The sequence below is a fragment of the Haplochromis burtoni genome, unplaced genomic scaffold (assembly GCF_018398535.1).
Source record: "Haplochromis burtoni strain Fernald_Lab_line unplaced genomic scaffold, NCSU_Asbu1 Contig_98, whole genome shotgun sequence".
In the NCBI taxonomy this organism is placed as follows: Eukaryota; Metazoa; Chordata; class Actinopteri; order Cichliformes; family Cichlidae; genus Haplochromis; species Haplochromis burtoni.
This window is the reverse complement of record NW_024582459.1, coordinates 2,073,304-2,087,355: the sequence shown is the minus strand read 5'-3', so window position 1 is coordinate 2,087,355 and position 14,052 is coordinate 2,073,304. Positions and strand designations below refer to the sequence as shown.

Below are 14,052 nucleotides of genomic sequence, written 5' to 3'. Positions count from 1 at the left end.
AGAAAGAAAAATATTCAGTGAGTGGCATTTTCTGAGAGCAGGTTATAGAGAAGGTTATAGTAATTCAAATTACCAGGACAGATCTAGAAAGGTGTATCTGTACATTCTGATAAACAGTTCCCATTAAATTAGTATTTGTTAAGTAGCGCTGACACGCAGAGTGAATTGCAATATATAGGCTACCTATACTCGTAAAGTGCGAAGTATTACAATACTAAGATAGGATTGAGAAATAATTTGGTTACCAAAGTTTTAGACAAATGAAATTATGTAAAATGTACAGTAGAGTAGGACTATATCGTTCACGAAGATATAAATGTGTTTGTTTTCCCAATTAAATGTAATAATACTGATGACCTATTTAGATATATAATTATCAGACTGTAAGAAAAAACATTTTTTATGTGAAGCAGCATATCATCGAATAAAAACAAATAATTTTTTAAAGTATCGATAAAAATTACAGCAAAACAGTAACGCCGTTTATTTAAACCTTACGTTTTTGGATCGTAATTTAGCTCACCAATGACGAATAGCGTCAAAACGACAGGCACAGATTCTATCCAATGAGAACACGCTATTGGGTGGAGCGACACCCAGTTTAGCCACTTGAATTTTAATTCCTGGTCAGCGTTAGTCAATCAGATATAAGTATATCCTGGAAGGGGCGGGCCTAATTGTTCCTTGGCTTTACCCAGTCCGGATGTTCCCCAGTAGCGAATAACGAGCAGCAGTGTGTGAATGTGGCAACCGAGGTAGACAGGGAGGGGTACATAAGCTGGCCAGACCCAGGCTCTTGTCTTTTTTCCCTTTATTTTTCTTTTCTCGCATAGCCAAGTGTTTACAGTTCGTGCACCGCCGCGGTTGTGAAGTTGTTTACGGGGCAGAAAATCCGGCCGCTGCTGCTTTTCTCTGGGACTAACCGCTGTCGTTGTGAAAACAGTCCAGAAGAAAGAAAGAAGGAAAGGGAGAATCAACATGGGGCGATAATAAAAAAAAAAGGTGTTGTGTTGTGAGCGGACGATGACTCTCTGGGAGGACCCGTGAAGCTTATTTATTTTTATTTATTCCCCTCCCTTCCTTCTTCCCTCTTTCCCTGTGTCCGCTTTTGTTTTATTATTTTGTAACATTTCCCCTACCCCCCTGCCAGTTTGGGAGATTTTTTAAAGGAAAAGGCAACAAGAAGATTGAAGAAATGGACCAAGCCGGCATCCTGAGAAAGTTTATCCAGGGGGTGAAGGCCATGAGCGACGGGAACGATGAGAGGGGAGAGGATAACTTCGGCAGCGACTTTATGGTGGGTCAAAATTAACAGGCGCCTCCACCTAGCCGCTTGTATCCTATATCTGTCTCACATGTACCCTCTTCCCTTTATAACCTCCACCTTTTCCTCCATACTGACCCTTCATATCATACCCAGCCTCCCCCCCCGTCTCCTGGTTCTCTGTGTATCCCCCAGGAGGTGAGGCAGGGGTGGCCACACTGCCCTCTTCCTTTTTCCTCCCATTTCCAGGCTTTACATGGCGGCCTAGCATTGTCTCCCATGCCACAGAAATACAGCCGATTCCGGTTTCTTTAAAAAAAATTTTAAAAAGGGCAAATGATAAAGACAAGATATATTATTGTCTCTCTAGCTCTTGGTTATTTATTTATTTATTTATTTTAATGACGTTGCTGGAGCAGCTTGTAGGTATATCTTTTATTGTGGCTATATGCTTGATTGAGACAGTGCAGTGATTCATTGTCCTCACAAGCACTAAATATCCACAAACCTAAGCTTGATTGCATGCTTTATTTCCTGTGGTTTTCTCTGTGTTCCAGTAATAAAAAAAATCCTGTCAACTATTTATAAAATGACTTCAATTTTAGTAGAAGTTTTAGCAGGTATCTATTGTGGTCATTGATAAATCTGGCCACTTGCAAACTTTTATTTACATTTCCAGTTTAAGGAAAGCAAATTGCAAAGAGCTCCCCATACACTGGACCCATATATTTAAAAAAAAAAAAAAGACCGTTTAAACAAGGGTTGTCAAACCTAAGGCTTGGAGGCCAGGCAAAGACTCCAATCAGACCCTACTACAAAGTTTGGAAGACATGATTGAGGGTATAAATTTTGGACTTTTAACAGTATTTTCAAATGTTTTACAGCTTTATCTTTACTTCTAAAGGCACCCACATGGAGATTCAAGCTACACCAAAGATTTTAAAAATTAAATGTTTGAAAGGTTCCAGTTTTTTGTCTATTATAGAAATGTATGGTTGCTATATTTGATTATTTTTAGGTCATTTATGTGTGCAATGGATACACCTAATTGTAGCATGTAATTTTACAGGTTTTTTTCTTACAATTTAAGAGTCACGCTGACAGACAAAATTATTTTTCTATCATTCAGTTCAAACATGTAGTTAGGTCAAAGTGGGCTGTATCTGGCCCCCAATGTTAAAATGAGTTTGACATCCCTGATTTAAACTAAACCTTACAACAGCATTAGTTTTAATCTGGCAACTTTCTTACATGTGGAGAGGATCTTTTGAGATTAGAGATGCTTGCTGTTGAAGCGATTTTGATTACATATTTTGCGGTGACTGCTGACCCACAGTCCATTAGTTTGCCTTCACTACATAACTGGATGTCACTGTGTTGAAAGTCTGGACTCAAAATAGGACCAAGGCTTGTGAAATGGTTTAAAATGCCACAACAGGAATGTCACTCCTATAAAAACATTTGTCGTTGAGTCAACTTTAATTTAGAAATGTTCCGGTGGAAATTGATTTACTATCTTAATTTACAGCAAGTTTACAGTTTAACAGGTTTACTTTCCTTCATGAGCAGCCTTATCGTCCAGCCTAGTTTCATGTTAATCATGTTGCAGTTTGATTATGTGGGAATTAAGCTCCTCAGCACCAGAATGGTTAACTTTTTCCCCCACACACAGACTCTCCTCACTTCCCTACTTCATGCAAGCTGCTTGCTGGAGCTTGCAACATTCTTTCTTGGCCCATTTCATAACATTTTGTCCTGGCTATAAAAATGCAACTCTTTGGCACACTTTGGATCGAGGCCTCTCTTTCTCGTTCAGATTAAGTACATAACAGTTTCTATAATAAGCGAATCTGTGTCTAATTTTGTGCTCATGACTTAGCCTTCTGTCTTGTCTTTTGAGTGAGAGTTGAAGAAAACAAGGAGCTGGGAGATGTTCGGCAAAAAAAAAAATTAGTTCTCAGCTATGTGAGAGGCATTAAGGAAGTGCATGGTGGACGAGAGCTACGGAGCTGGAACTAGTCTGCTTTTGGCTTATTTACAGAAGATTCATTTCACCATGCATGCCCTCTTGAGATGAATTTTTACGCGGTAGACTCAGTACAGTGTCCATATGTTTGTGATTTTATTGCCTGCCCGTTTTCTCTCGCCCTTAAATTCTGTTTCTAGACTCAACTGGTTAAATGCAGGTTCTTCTTTTAGCACCACTATACTTGCCATTCATAGATTACACACGTCCACGCCTTGTCAAACTGCCTACAACAACCACACGTTGTATGGGAAGAGAACAATTTTAAAGCGGAAAGTGTTTCTTCCTGTCAGTTTTTCCAGCAAAACACCCCACCAAGCGTTTTTAGGCTATTAAATGTGGTGTTTTTAAGAAGTTGTAGGACACTACTGACTGCTTGTCAGGCTTTAACTCTTGATTATTTGTGTGATGTCTGTGGTTTCCTTTCAAATGAACTTCATTGGCATGAAATACAATATATTTCCTGTTAGCCTTAGGCTATCGCACATGTCTCTAGACAGTCCCTTGACAATCATGCAGCTCATATAAACTTAATCGCTGGGGCATTCAAGTGCTTCCATTAAATCAATTATCCTTTATCTCGTTAGTCATGGTAATCGGGGTTATTTTTGTACATGCAAAGTTACTGAATGAGGCTTATAAAAATAGGGCTTCAAGCTAAATTTTCTTAACAGCTGGCAGCAGCTTGTGAATGTTGAGATTCAGCTAAATTATTTAGCAAACGCACCAGCTAGCAGTCAAGAAAATTTGTCCTGATTGAGCACATGTGGCTTGTGTGCCAGTGTACAGAGCATTGTTGACGCTCACAAGCCGCAGCAAACATGTAAGTAAGTGTCTTAGCCAGTTGCTGCTAGTCTGTGGCGTTGATTTAAAGTCTTGTGAGGCTTTCAATTGCTGGAGTCAAGCTCTCAATACCACAAGCACATGGGGTGTGCTTCACTATGAAGTGAGTCACCAGAACACCCTGACATAACACCCACTTTAACTGCCTATTGTTGTTTATATATAGAATGTGTTTTATTGACATAATTACAGGCTCTAGTGGGCCAAAGAGTCAGAGATTATACGTTTTCTTCAGTAGTTGTTTTGCTGTTTGATGCAGTGGGGAAGCTTCAGGTTTTTCTTCCACCTGGGACGCTAATTGGAAAGTATCGTGGGGTATCTGGCCATGTTTGACCTTATTAGAAAACTTGACAGTGAGCTGTTTCAGTGGCAGTCATATAGAGGCTGATTACATGGGATGCATGTCTGCATACTTATGAAGTGGAGGATAAAGATGTACATTGAGAATAGAATGTTTGCTCCAACGACCTACATTATTTGTAGATATGACTGAGCTCTTGAAGAGCATTTTATGTCAGCTCTGAAGCGATTCACCTTCCATCTGTCATATATAAACTATTGCAATGGTGAATACCCTACTTTTGGCTTTGTATGATGTGAAAGAAGTAGCACAGAAGCTCCACCTATCTGGTGTTCAAACCATCTGTTTGCTGAGGTAGCCAATCAGAAGACTGTTGGCTTAAAGGGAGAGGAGCCAGGTAATAAGCTGAGACCAAGTATAGAATAAACAAGTTTGGGGTTCTTTTGAGTCATGGAAAGCTACTCTACTAGAGCCCAAGGGAAAAAAAATATGGAGGTGGAAATGAGCATGATTGGTCCATTTTAAGGTTAAGCAATGTCATCAGTAAAAGGTAGATGCATTTTTACTGTAAACACTCTTGCTTTGTAATGGTGACTTAATCCAAAAAGTACACATGCAAAAAAGGTCAAATATGTGCTGTTATTTGGACCATCTGTGCAGATGCAACAATGGCAATTGTAATTGTTTCAGATAAAGGGGGGTTATCAGCTGCTTCTCTCAACCCACGACTTTTCAAACCAGCTATTAGTGCTTATGTAAGAGAGCCAGATTTATTTATTTATTTACTTTTTTAATAGCCTGGTCAACCAGACACGAAGGGGAGGAATTAAGATGAACCATCGAGTTTACTTAAAAAAAGAGAAAAAATATTGAAATTCATTTATTTTTAAAGTATAGGCTTTATGTGGGCATAAATTATGATTTAAAGTTTCTCTGTGCAAATTTCTGAAAAGCCTTGTTGTTAAAGTTGACCTGTTCTCATCAATTGCAGCTCAATATTTTTTTTCACTTGGCATCTACTTAAAAAGCTTTGCATGATTCACAGCTCTAAATTTAAAAAAAAAAAATATATATAATATATCATTACAAACCTTTTGTGCCATATAAATGACTAAATATTTTTAAAAGCCACCTGTACCAGCTCACCGGTGCTCTTCAGCTCCACCCTTTTCTACTGAAATTGGCAGTTCTTGTGAGCTCTGTTTGGGAACACAAAGTCGTTTTCCACCTGCTTCTCCTTAGAGTTACAGACCAGACCTGATCTTCAGAGTAACAGAGACTGCAGTTGCCAGCTACAATCAAAGATGGGTGAATGGGTACGTTCAGCCATGGACGCATGTCTCTGGGGAGTCCGGCGATCAGTATCGATCAGCACAATCATCAGGCAGCCTAGCTGGTTAGCAGTGACCATTCAAAATAAGAAAGCAGGAATGTAAAGTGATCATGGAGTGGCATAGTTCTCTCATACAGATTGCAAAATGTAAAATGCCACAATGAGTCTTCAGATTTCTTTGAGCAGGTATTATTATTATTGCGTAGTGTGCCTAAGTAAAGTTTCTGTGTGGGAAGCAGTACTTTGGATTTTCCCAGGAATAAAATTCATTTTAACTATAATGCAGAAAAGGCTTTTAAAGAGAAATGGGGAAAAATCCCTTTAACATGTCTAACTTAATTTCACAACCCATTCACACGCTGATGACATAGACTGTAAATAAAAGATTAAAATAATGTTACCAATTGGTTAGTGAAGTCCCATGATGGTGCCTCGTGTTTTAGTCAGTATGACCCAGAACTTGAGATTAAGCCCATAAAGTCATCAGGAAAGTGCTTACAGCTTAGAGGTCAAAAAGCAAGGAAGCATGGACCACTTTCCCATAAACGTCTGTAATTTTGGAAGTATTTTTGAAACCAGCAGATCTCCCTCTGCTGACTATTAAAAAGCAGTTATCATTGCTTTCACTTTTCAGACCTACTACCATCTTCTTTATACAATTATACAATCTATGTTTGGCAGCACCTATGTTACCCATCACCTTGTACCTTAAAATTAACAAATTATTGCAACGAATATGTTGCATACATGTTAAACATATGGCAAAATGTTTTGGCTGCATAGGCTGGAGAAGATCACAGACCTGCTTTGGCCTTGCTTTAACTCGCCTTGCTTCAAGCTGCTCATCTGTTGAACTAAAAGTGAATTGAAGAGCACCTTAATTTAATTTAATTAATTTAATATTTATTTATTTATTTACTTATTTATTTTACACCATGACCGCCCCCTTGACAAGGTCAATGTTTTAGTATTCACATTTAAAATCAGATCGCTTCTGTTTTGCTGCTATGACTTGATCCTTAGATTGTAATAATCAGTCAGTTACCTGGAAATAGCTGTGTCATAAATAATGCTGTGACTAAAGTTGCATCACTGACTCACAATCTGGCGTGGTGAAATGAGCTCAACTTCTACATGGTAAGCTGTCACTGGTTTCCTGGAGACGATTTAGTTTTTATATGTAACTTCCTGTGGGCAGAGGAAGGATCCTATTTAAAGTAGTGCCTCCACTTTACTTCCTTTTTAATCAGCCAATAAAAAATTCTAATTGAAAGTATTTTTCATTTGGGTTTAAAGGGAAAGGAAGATATTTGAATGGGCTTTGCTGTGAGTAGCATTTTTTTTTTTTTCCCAAGCGCATTTACCCATTACGTGACCTCTGTACAGACAACAGTTGCACTTTGACTACACTTGGTGAGAAAGTCTGATTATAGAATATAGAGTTTAGCTCAAGGCAGGTTGATTGACATAGAAGCTACAGGGGTTTAGCTTGTGACCTCTGTGTTATAGGGCACTGGGCCACCATGCAGCCTGATAAAACATTTAGTGAACAGTTTGATCCAAATGCCTCATGGGGTCATATGCATGGATTTTTGCAGAGCTGTCCTCGGTAACATTGCGTCTCCAAATGCTGTCAGACATCAGTTGTGCAGAATTAAACCAGAGCTTCTTACACTACTGGAAGTCTGTTAGTCTCCTCTCAGTACAAGGAAAAAGTTGAAGTGTGAGTTATGGACTGTGTTGGGGTGATATTATTTCTAAATACACTCTCATAAAAACACATGTACCTGTTTTGGGAACACTGGACTTAATTTTGTAGTCTAGACGGGGTTTAGAAATTGGAGTTCAGCCTCTCTCTGTGTGTGTTTTCTTTCCTGCAAGCAGATTACTCTGAAGGAGCACATCAAAGAAAGTGAAAAAGTGCAGACACACATGCTTCTCTATAGTGCTCATCAGGCCACAGACATTAAACGCTCAGCAAGGAGACGAAAAAAAGGAGATGTGACAATGCGTGTGTGTTTGTGTGGGTTTATGATTGTGTGTGGCAACAATTTCCAGTGTCACCGAGGGGGCTTTCCCTTATGTGAAGTGTGTAGATGTCTGTTTGTGTGTGTTCGCATATTAAGTGTAGAATCTGAAAGCCTTTTTTGCTTATGTATAACCCCCACACACAAACACACAAATTCTTCAGCAGGTATTTGCACAGTGTGACTTCTTTTTGAGAGAGAAAGAGAAAACACTGGCCTGATAAGTTATATAAATGTTAACAACAAATGACCCATCAGTCTTAACCAAGGGGTTACCTCGGTGAAAATGGCAGAAACTCTGTTTCCTTAAGGTGCCATCCTGAGACTGGCAACACTTATTCAGTCTCCACAGACTCTCCTATTAATAAAATATCCAACTGGATCCAATATCCAAGTGGGGTGGATTTTTTTTTAAATTAATTTTTTAAAGCTAATCCACCTGGATAATTGTGTTAGGAGTATGGCTATGCTGATTGCCAGGTGTCCTGCTCAGTCTGCAAGACCTCATCCACAACTATTAGACATTAAACATTTCACTAAGTGTGTTTTGTTGAAGCCTTTGGAAGCATTTTTAATGGAGTATCTCATTATTATGGGTTGTTGTGTGGTACAGAACATCCAAGAAATTTGCTTTAGTTTTGAGTGAAATTCAGGTATTTTATTAGTCTGTTACGTAGCACTATTTAGTCGATATGCATGTCTCTTTGTTGCACCTGGGTTATGTATGAATACACCAAGCTAACTAGTGTTAGCTGATAAATTAGCATTTCCTCCATTTTATCCATTTAAGGTAACATCTGGCTTCTAGAAAGTGATCATTGGTGATTGTGGTGGAAACACTGGCAGGTGACATCACAATGTCTATGTCCATCTTTTATGTCGTCTGTGGCCTTAACCCAAGGTTTAAGACTGGTGTCAATATTTTAAATATTTATATATACATTTTGGGGGTTATTTGCAGCTTTTGTTTGATCAGATGATGTAGAGAAGATGGGAAATCTGGGAGAAAGCCCTGGGGGCAGACATGCAGTAAATGGCTATGGGGCCGAATCAAAGCCAGGCCTCAACTTTATGGCATGTGGGTTGCCTACTCAACCCTGTGTGATAAAATGCTTTTCTTCCTTTTTAAAAATTTGTTGAATACCAAAATATTTTTTTTTTCTCCTGGAAAACTTTTGGAAGTGAGGCCATTAACCAGTCTCCTTTTTGTACCAGTCTACTGCCGGTTCAATGTAGAGTCTGCTGGGCTCCATCATGTAGGTACAGATAATTTTAAATGGTCTTTCTACCATTTATAGCAGAAAAGAATGAGTGATACAACTGGTTTATCTTATCAGGTGCTACTTTCCGATGCTGTTGTTTACGACGGCTGTTTAGCAGTGGTTTCTTAAACTTGCGTAAAAGAGCTTTTTTGTTATTTGACATGTGGTCTGTTTTTTGCTTTGATTATATTGTCAAAAGGCATTTTTTTGCCAATGTTGTCTCACCATTAACTGATAACCTGACTTGATTACCTTATAGATATGTCTACACAATCCAGTACACATATTCTCTGCCAAAGCCAAGGCAATTTTCTTTTAATCCACAGAGTGCATGTACACTGTAAATCCCAAGTTTAGAGAACTCAGAAATTAAGGAAGCTGATTATTTTTTTAAGTTTTACAATCTTAATGTTAATACTGAAACAATCATTCATTACAATAAAATTTTATTTATATAGCACATTTAAAAAACCACAGGTATGCCAAAGTGCTTCACAGAATGAGTTAAGAGCAATAATAAATACAAATATAAAGCACAAAATGCAAATAAAATATACTAACAGGCGGGTGACATAACTAACCAATAATACACCAGGCATAGTAGGCACTAGTGAAGTCCACACACAATGCTGAAGGTTAAAACATTACTCTTGCATTAGAAATACAAGTGAGTGATTACTTGGGCTTGAGCATCAGCCATGCAAATTCTCCACCAAGATCGCTAACCCAACTGTCCTGTGTCGCTTATAGTGTTACAGCTGTGCTATTTTAACTTGAATATAAATAAAATGCCACTGGAGCAACTGAGCTGTAAACATAATAATTATAGCACAGCACTGAATGACAGAACATGCATAATATTTTAAGTCCACAACTGGCTACTGCAAATCTACAACTGCACACTGGTGTTTATTTTTAATGAACAAATAGTTGAAAATATTAATTTGGAGAAATACTTAGAGAAATGTCACAAAAATCTCAAATATTTAAGTAAACATTTAACAATATTGTAAAAAAGGTAATTAACACATTTAAATTGATTTGTTTGCACTTTCTTGGTAAGAAGTTTTCAAATGGTTGCTGTAAATTAACTTTTATAAGCCTGTTTGTGCGAATGGGTCAAAGAGGGTTACACAGCAGGGGTCTGCTGCTGTTTTTGTCTGTGTGGCAATCGCCATCAGCCCGCCTTATGTTACTACAACAAGAAACAAGACTTCCCAATTTCTTGTCGTGTCACAAGCCTCCTTCGTTCTCAACCGCCCTTTTTCCGTGGCTTAACCCAAAAAAGAGCCTTTTGCCTCTAAGCTGGGTGTTTCTCAGAAGATGCAACGCAATATTTTTGCTGTGTGTGTGTGTGTGTGTGTGTGTGTGTGTGTGTGTGTGTGTATGAAAGCTAGCTTACCCACCAACAACCCAGAACATCTTAATTGATCAAGATAAGGGACCAACACAGTGAAATACTCAGGAAATGATGACCTGTGTGTGCAATGTGTGACTAACGTGAAAGGAAATGGGGACGAGTCATATCGTTCATAGCACCTCACCCACATTCGTTTACCTGCACTCACACCTATCCTGCTTCTGCCCTGCTGATGTATAGTGTGTTATGGAAGAAAATAATCCCGCATTTCATTATCGTTATTAATATCCTATCCAAAATGTCATCTTAATCCACAGAATCGCACAGCAAAGTGCAGATTTGGTCAGCAGCTTGACCTTTAATATAGAGAGTGAATACAGTATCTGAGCAGGGAGCTGATTAATACGTGCACATAGGCACCAAGCACACACGAAACACACAATGAGCCCCTGTCCCAGATGATTGGGATTATGAGGTCTGTTCACATCTGCTTCCTGCTGTAAGCTTTGATCCAGGGTGGGAAACTACCAACAAGCCGATACCGGTAAATGCAAACCATTTATGCGTGCATGTGGTTGTGTTTGGACTCTACAAATGTACCTGATCTCATTGCTTTTTCGTGTGAATTATTTCATTATCACTTTCCTTCACAATGATGTGGGGGGTTTTTTTCTTTTAATTTTTTATTATCTAATAATCTTAAGAATTTGGTTAAATTTCAGATTACTTTTAGAGAAACAGAATAGATTAAAGGCAGAGGAGAGGTCATGCTGATAATTAAGTTCACTCTCACTCAGCTTCAGACCCTAATATGGTCATATATGTCAGGCACAAAACTGTGGCTGTGAGCACAAAGCCCCACCCATCTCCTGTTCAAATCTTGTTTGTGAGGGGCAGCCAATAAGAAGAAAGGATGGAGGAGCTAAAAGACCCTGTTCAGGACAGAATATGAGCTGAGGGGGCCATTAAGTGTTCATTTTGAATACACTTAACCAAGAGCTGAAAGTTGTAATTTAACCATTCTGTTCATTCTGTTTTTTCCTTTAATTACATATTTATTGAAGGTTTGTCTCCCAGGGTTTTTTTGCCATTAAAATGTGCATGAACCAGCTAAACATCTAAACACTTGTTCAGGAAATCTTTCTACATTCAAAAGTTGTCTTTCGACTATTTAATTTTCCACTTCCTTCATTGGGTTGTCCAACTGTATTCCAGTCTCTTTTCCTTCCGCTTCTGCTTTTATTTTGTTTGGTCACTTTTGTTTTGTCTTTTGACATCACAAAGCCACTAACACGGTGACTCATTAAATTGGAGGAAGAAGTGTGAGTAGGTTTTGGTGCATGTCTGTCTACAATGATCTCTGTACTGTACATGCATGGGTGGCATTCGCGGTCCCAAAGGAAGTGGGCACTCAGAAGTAATGGTGGTTTTAAATGTGTGCTCAGTTCAGCACAGGTGCTTCCCGCAGTCCATTTCAATCATTTTAACTGCATGTACAAGTTAGAATCGCATATATGGTTACAAAATATTTACTTGAGATTCCTTTAACATTACATGATGCTTGTGCATCGTCATGATGGACCTTTGCAAAAGCACGGTATACCCCACTTATTCAGTCAGATACATTAGAACTGAAAATGAAAGTGTGACAGGAAAAAAGGAAGGCCCAATGGCTACTGAAAAAAATCATTCTGCTTTGTGTTACTAAAAGTCACTCTTGTCGCACCACTGTTTTTCATTGTGTGATTGTTTATGCACTGATTCTGTCAGTGCTCCACTGACCTATATTGGCCAGTTGCCTTCAAGTGTAAATGAGTGCACTGTGCATATGAGCGCGTATGTTGAACTTGGTTTCTCATGCTAAGTTGTTTGACGTTATCTTTGTTGAGATCTTTGACATTGAGGTCCGAACCCCTGACTCATTCCAGTGCTCAGGGTGTGGTTTGATGTTATTTCCTCTGTTAATGAGCATGATTTATAAGCTCTGTTTAACTATACAACTAATAGCAGGGACCTGACATGCTCACTTATTCTCTGAAAGCTGAGTTTTTATTACTTTGACTGCAAAACATCCACAGAAATTCAGTTACAGTGGTCCCTTGTTTATCGCAGGAGTTGCGTTCTAAAACTAACCCACGATATGTGAAATCCGCAAAGTAGCCAACTTTATTTTTTACAATTATTATAGATGTTTTAAGACTGTAAAGCCCCTCACTACACACTTTATATGCTTTTCTCAGACAGGCATGAACATTTTCACACTTTTCTCTCTTGTATAATCAAACCAAAGGCACCCGCAGGTGCCTTCTGACTCTGCAAAACGGTTCATTGACATTGTTGTGTTTGTTGGGGAGAAAACTTACAAACATACAGTACAGCACTTCAGAGTCACACTGCGATCAAAGATTTATGTAAATTTGACAAGCCTAACGCATTCTGTACTGTACAGGAGACACGGCACGAGATTGATTGACAATGGTCTACACAAACATTGTGTAGCGCCCCCCCCCCCCCCCCCCCCACGCCAAAAAAAAAGAGCACAGTGAAATTGCAATAAAAGAATCTGCGAAACAGCAAGGCCACGAAAGGTGAACCGCGTTATAGCGAGGGACCACTGTATTTAGTTTTAAGTAGCAGCTGAATAGTTAGGTGATGTGGTTTTTGCTGCCATTCCCCATTATTAATATGGGAAATGGTGACAACTAGTATTTTGGCTTTTGAAATGTTGTTTTAATCTACTTATTTTCCTCTGTGAATTGCCTAAGCAGGGGTCAGCAACCTTTAACACCCAAAGAGCCATTTGGACCCGTTTCCACGCAAAAGAAAACACTGGGAGCCAGCAAATACTTTTTGACATCTAAAATGAAGATAACACTGTATATATTGTTTTTTTTACCTTTATGCTTTGTGTGAACAACTAAGGTGTGTTGCTTATGAAATCCATGAAGTGCTACAGAGAAAATTACATTTTATTTATGTAATTAACACATTTTGAACTCTTAAAGAAATATAACAAAAGGAAAGACACCCAGCTGAACTAAAATGATCCATGTAGCAAACAAAAACTGTTGTGAGCCGCCGTACCGCTTGAGTGTGGCGCTTATTTTGAGCGATGAAAAAATAATAGAATATAATTTTTTTTTTCCAAGTTAAAAAAGAACTAACATAATAAAATACACTTCAGCTAAATACTTCTAATTTATTTTCCCAAACCACGCGGAGCCGCACTATAAGGACTAAAGAGCCGCATGCGGCTCCGGAGTCGCAGGTTGCCGACCCCTGGCCTAGAGTATAAAATGTTAAAAAATACCAATAGATAGTTTCTGAGATAAAGGTGGTGGTTGAATAAGCCTATTTGAGCTTTTTAAAACAAAAGCTGTATATTGTCAATTTTAAGACGATGAAACCAGGGAATAATAGATGTTTTTGCCTTTGAAATGAAGAAATTGTTATATCTGATCAACCACACAGTTAATAATTTAATTGTTGCAGTTTTGAAATGAGCTCATCTCATAGTAGCATAACAAACAGAAATTGGTTCTGGGTCTGAAAAGTGAAACCAGCACTGAAGTCATCCTTTTAATGGGGACTCCTGTGCTTGGAAAAAGACTGCTGATTACTTGATACGCTCATTCA

At 38.6% G+C, this 14,052-nt stretch overlaps 1 protein-coding gene across 9 annotated transcripts in view; it reads left to right on the top strand.

Annotated features, from left to right (window-relative positions):
- The first annotated feature begins 704 nt into the window (after window positions 1-704).
- Window positions 705-14,052, top strand: part of ptpn12 (protein tyrosine phosphatase non-receptor type 12) — a 55,129-nt gene continuing 41,781 nt past the window's right edge. For all 9 annotated transcript variants that reach the window (XM_042222993.1, XM_042222994.1, XM_042222991.1 and 6 more), the window contains exon 1: window positions 705-1,297. In XM_042222993.1, the coding sequence (XP_042078927.1) occupies window positions 1,196-1,297 (102 nt within the window). In that variant the 5' untranslated portion in view covers window positions 705-1,195. The remainder of the gene's footprint in view (window positions 1,298-14,052) is intronic.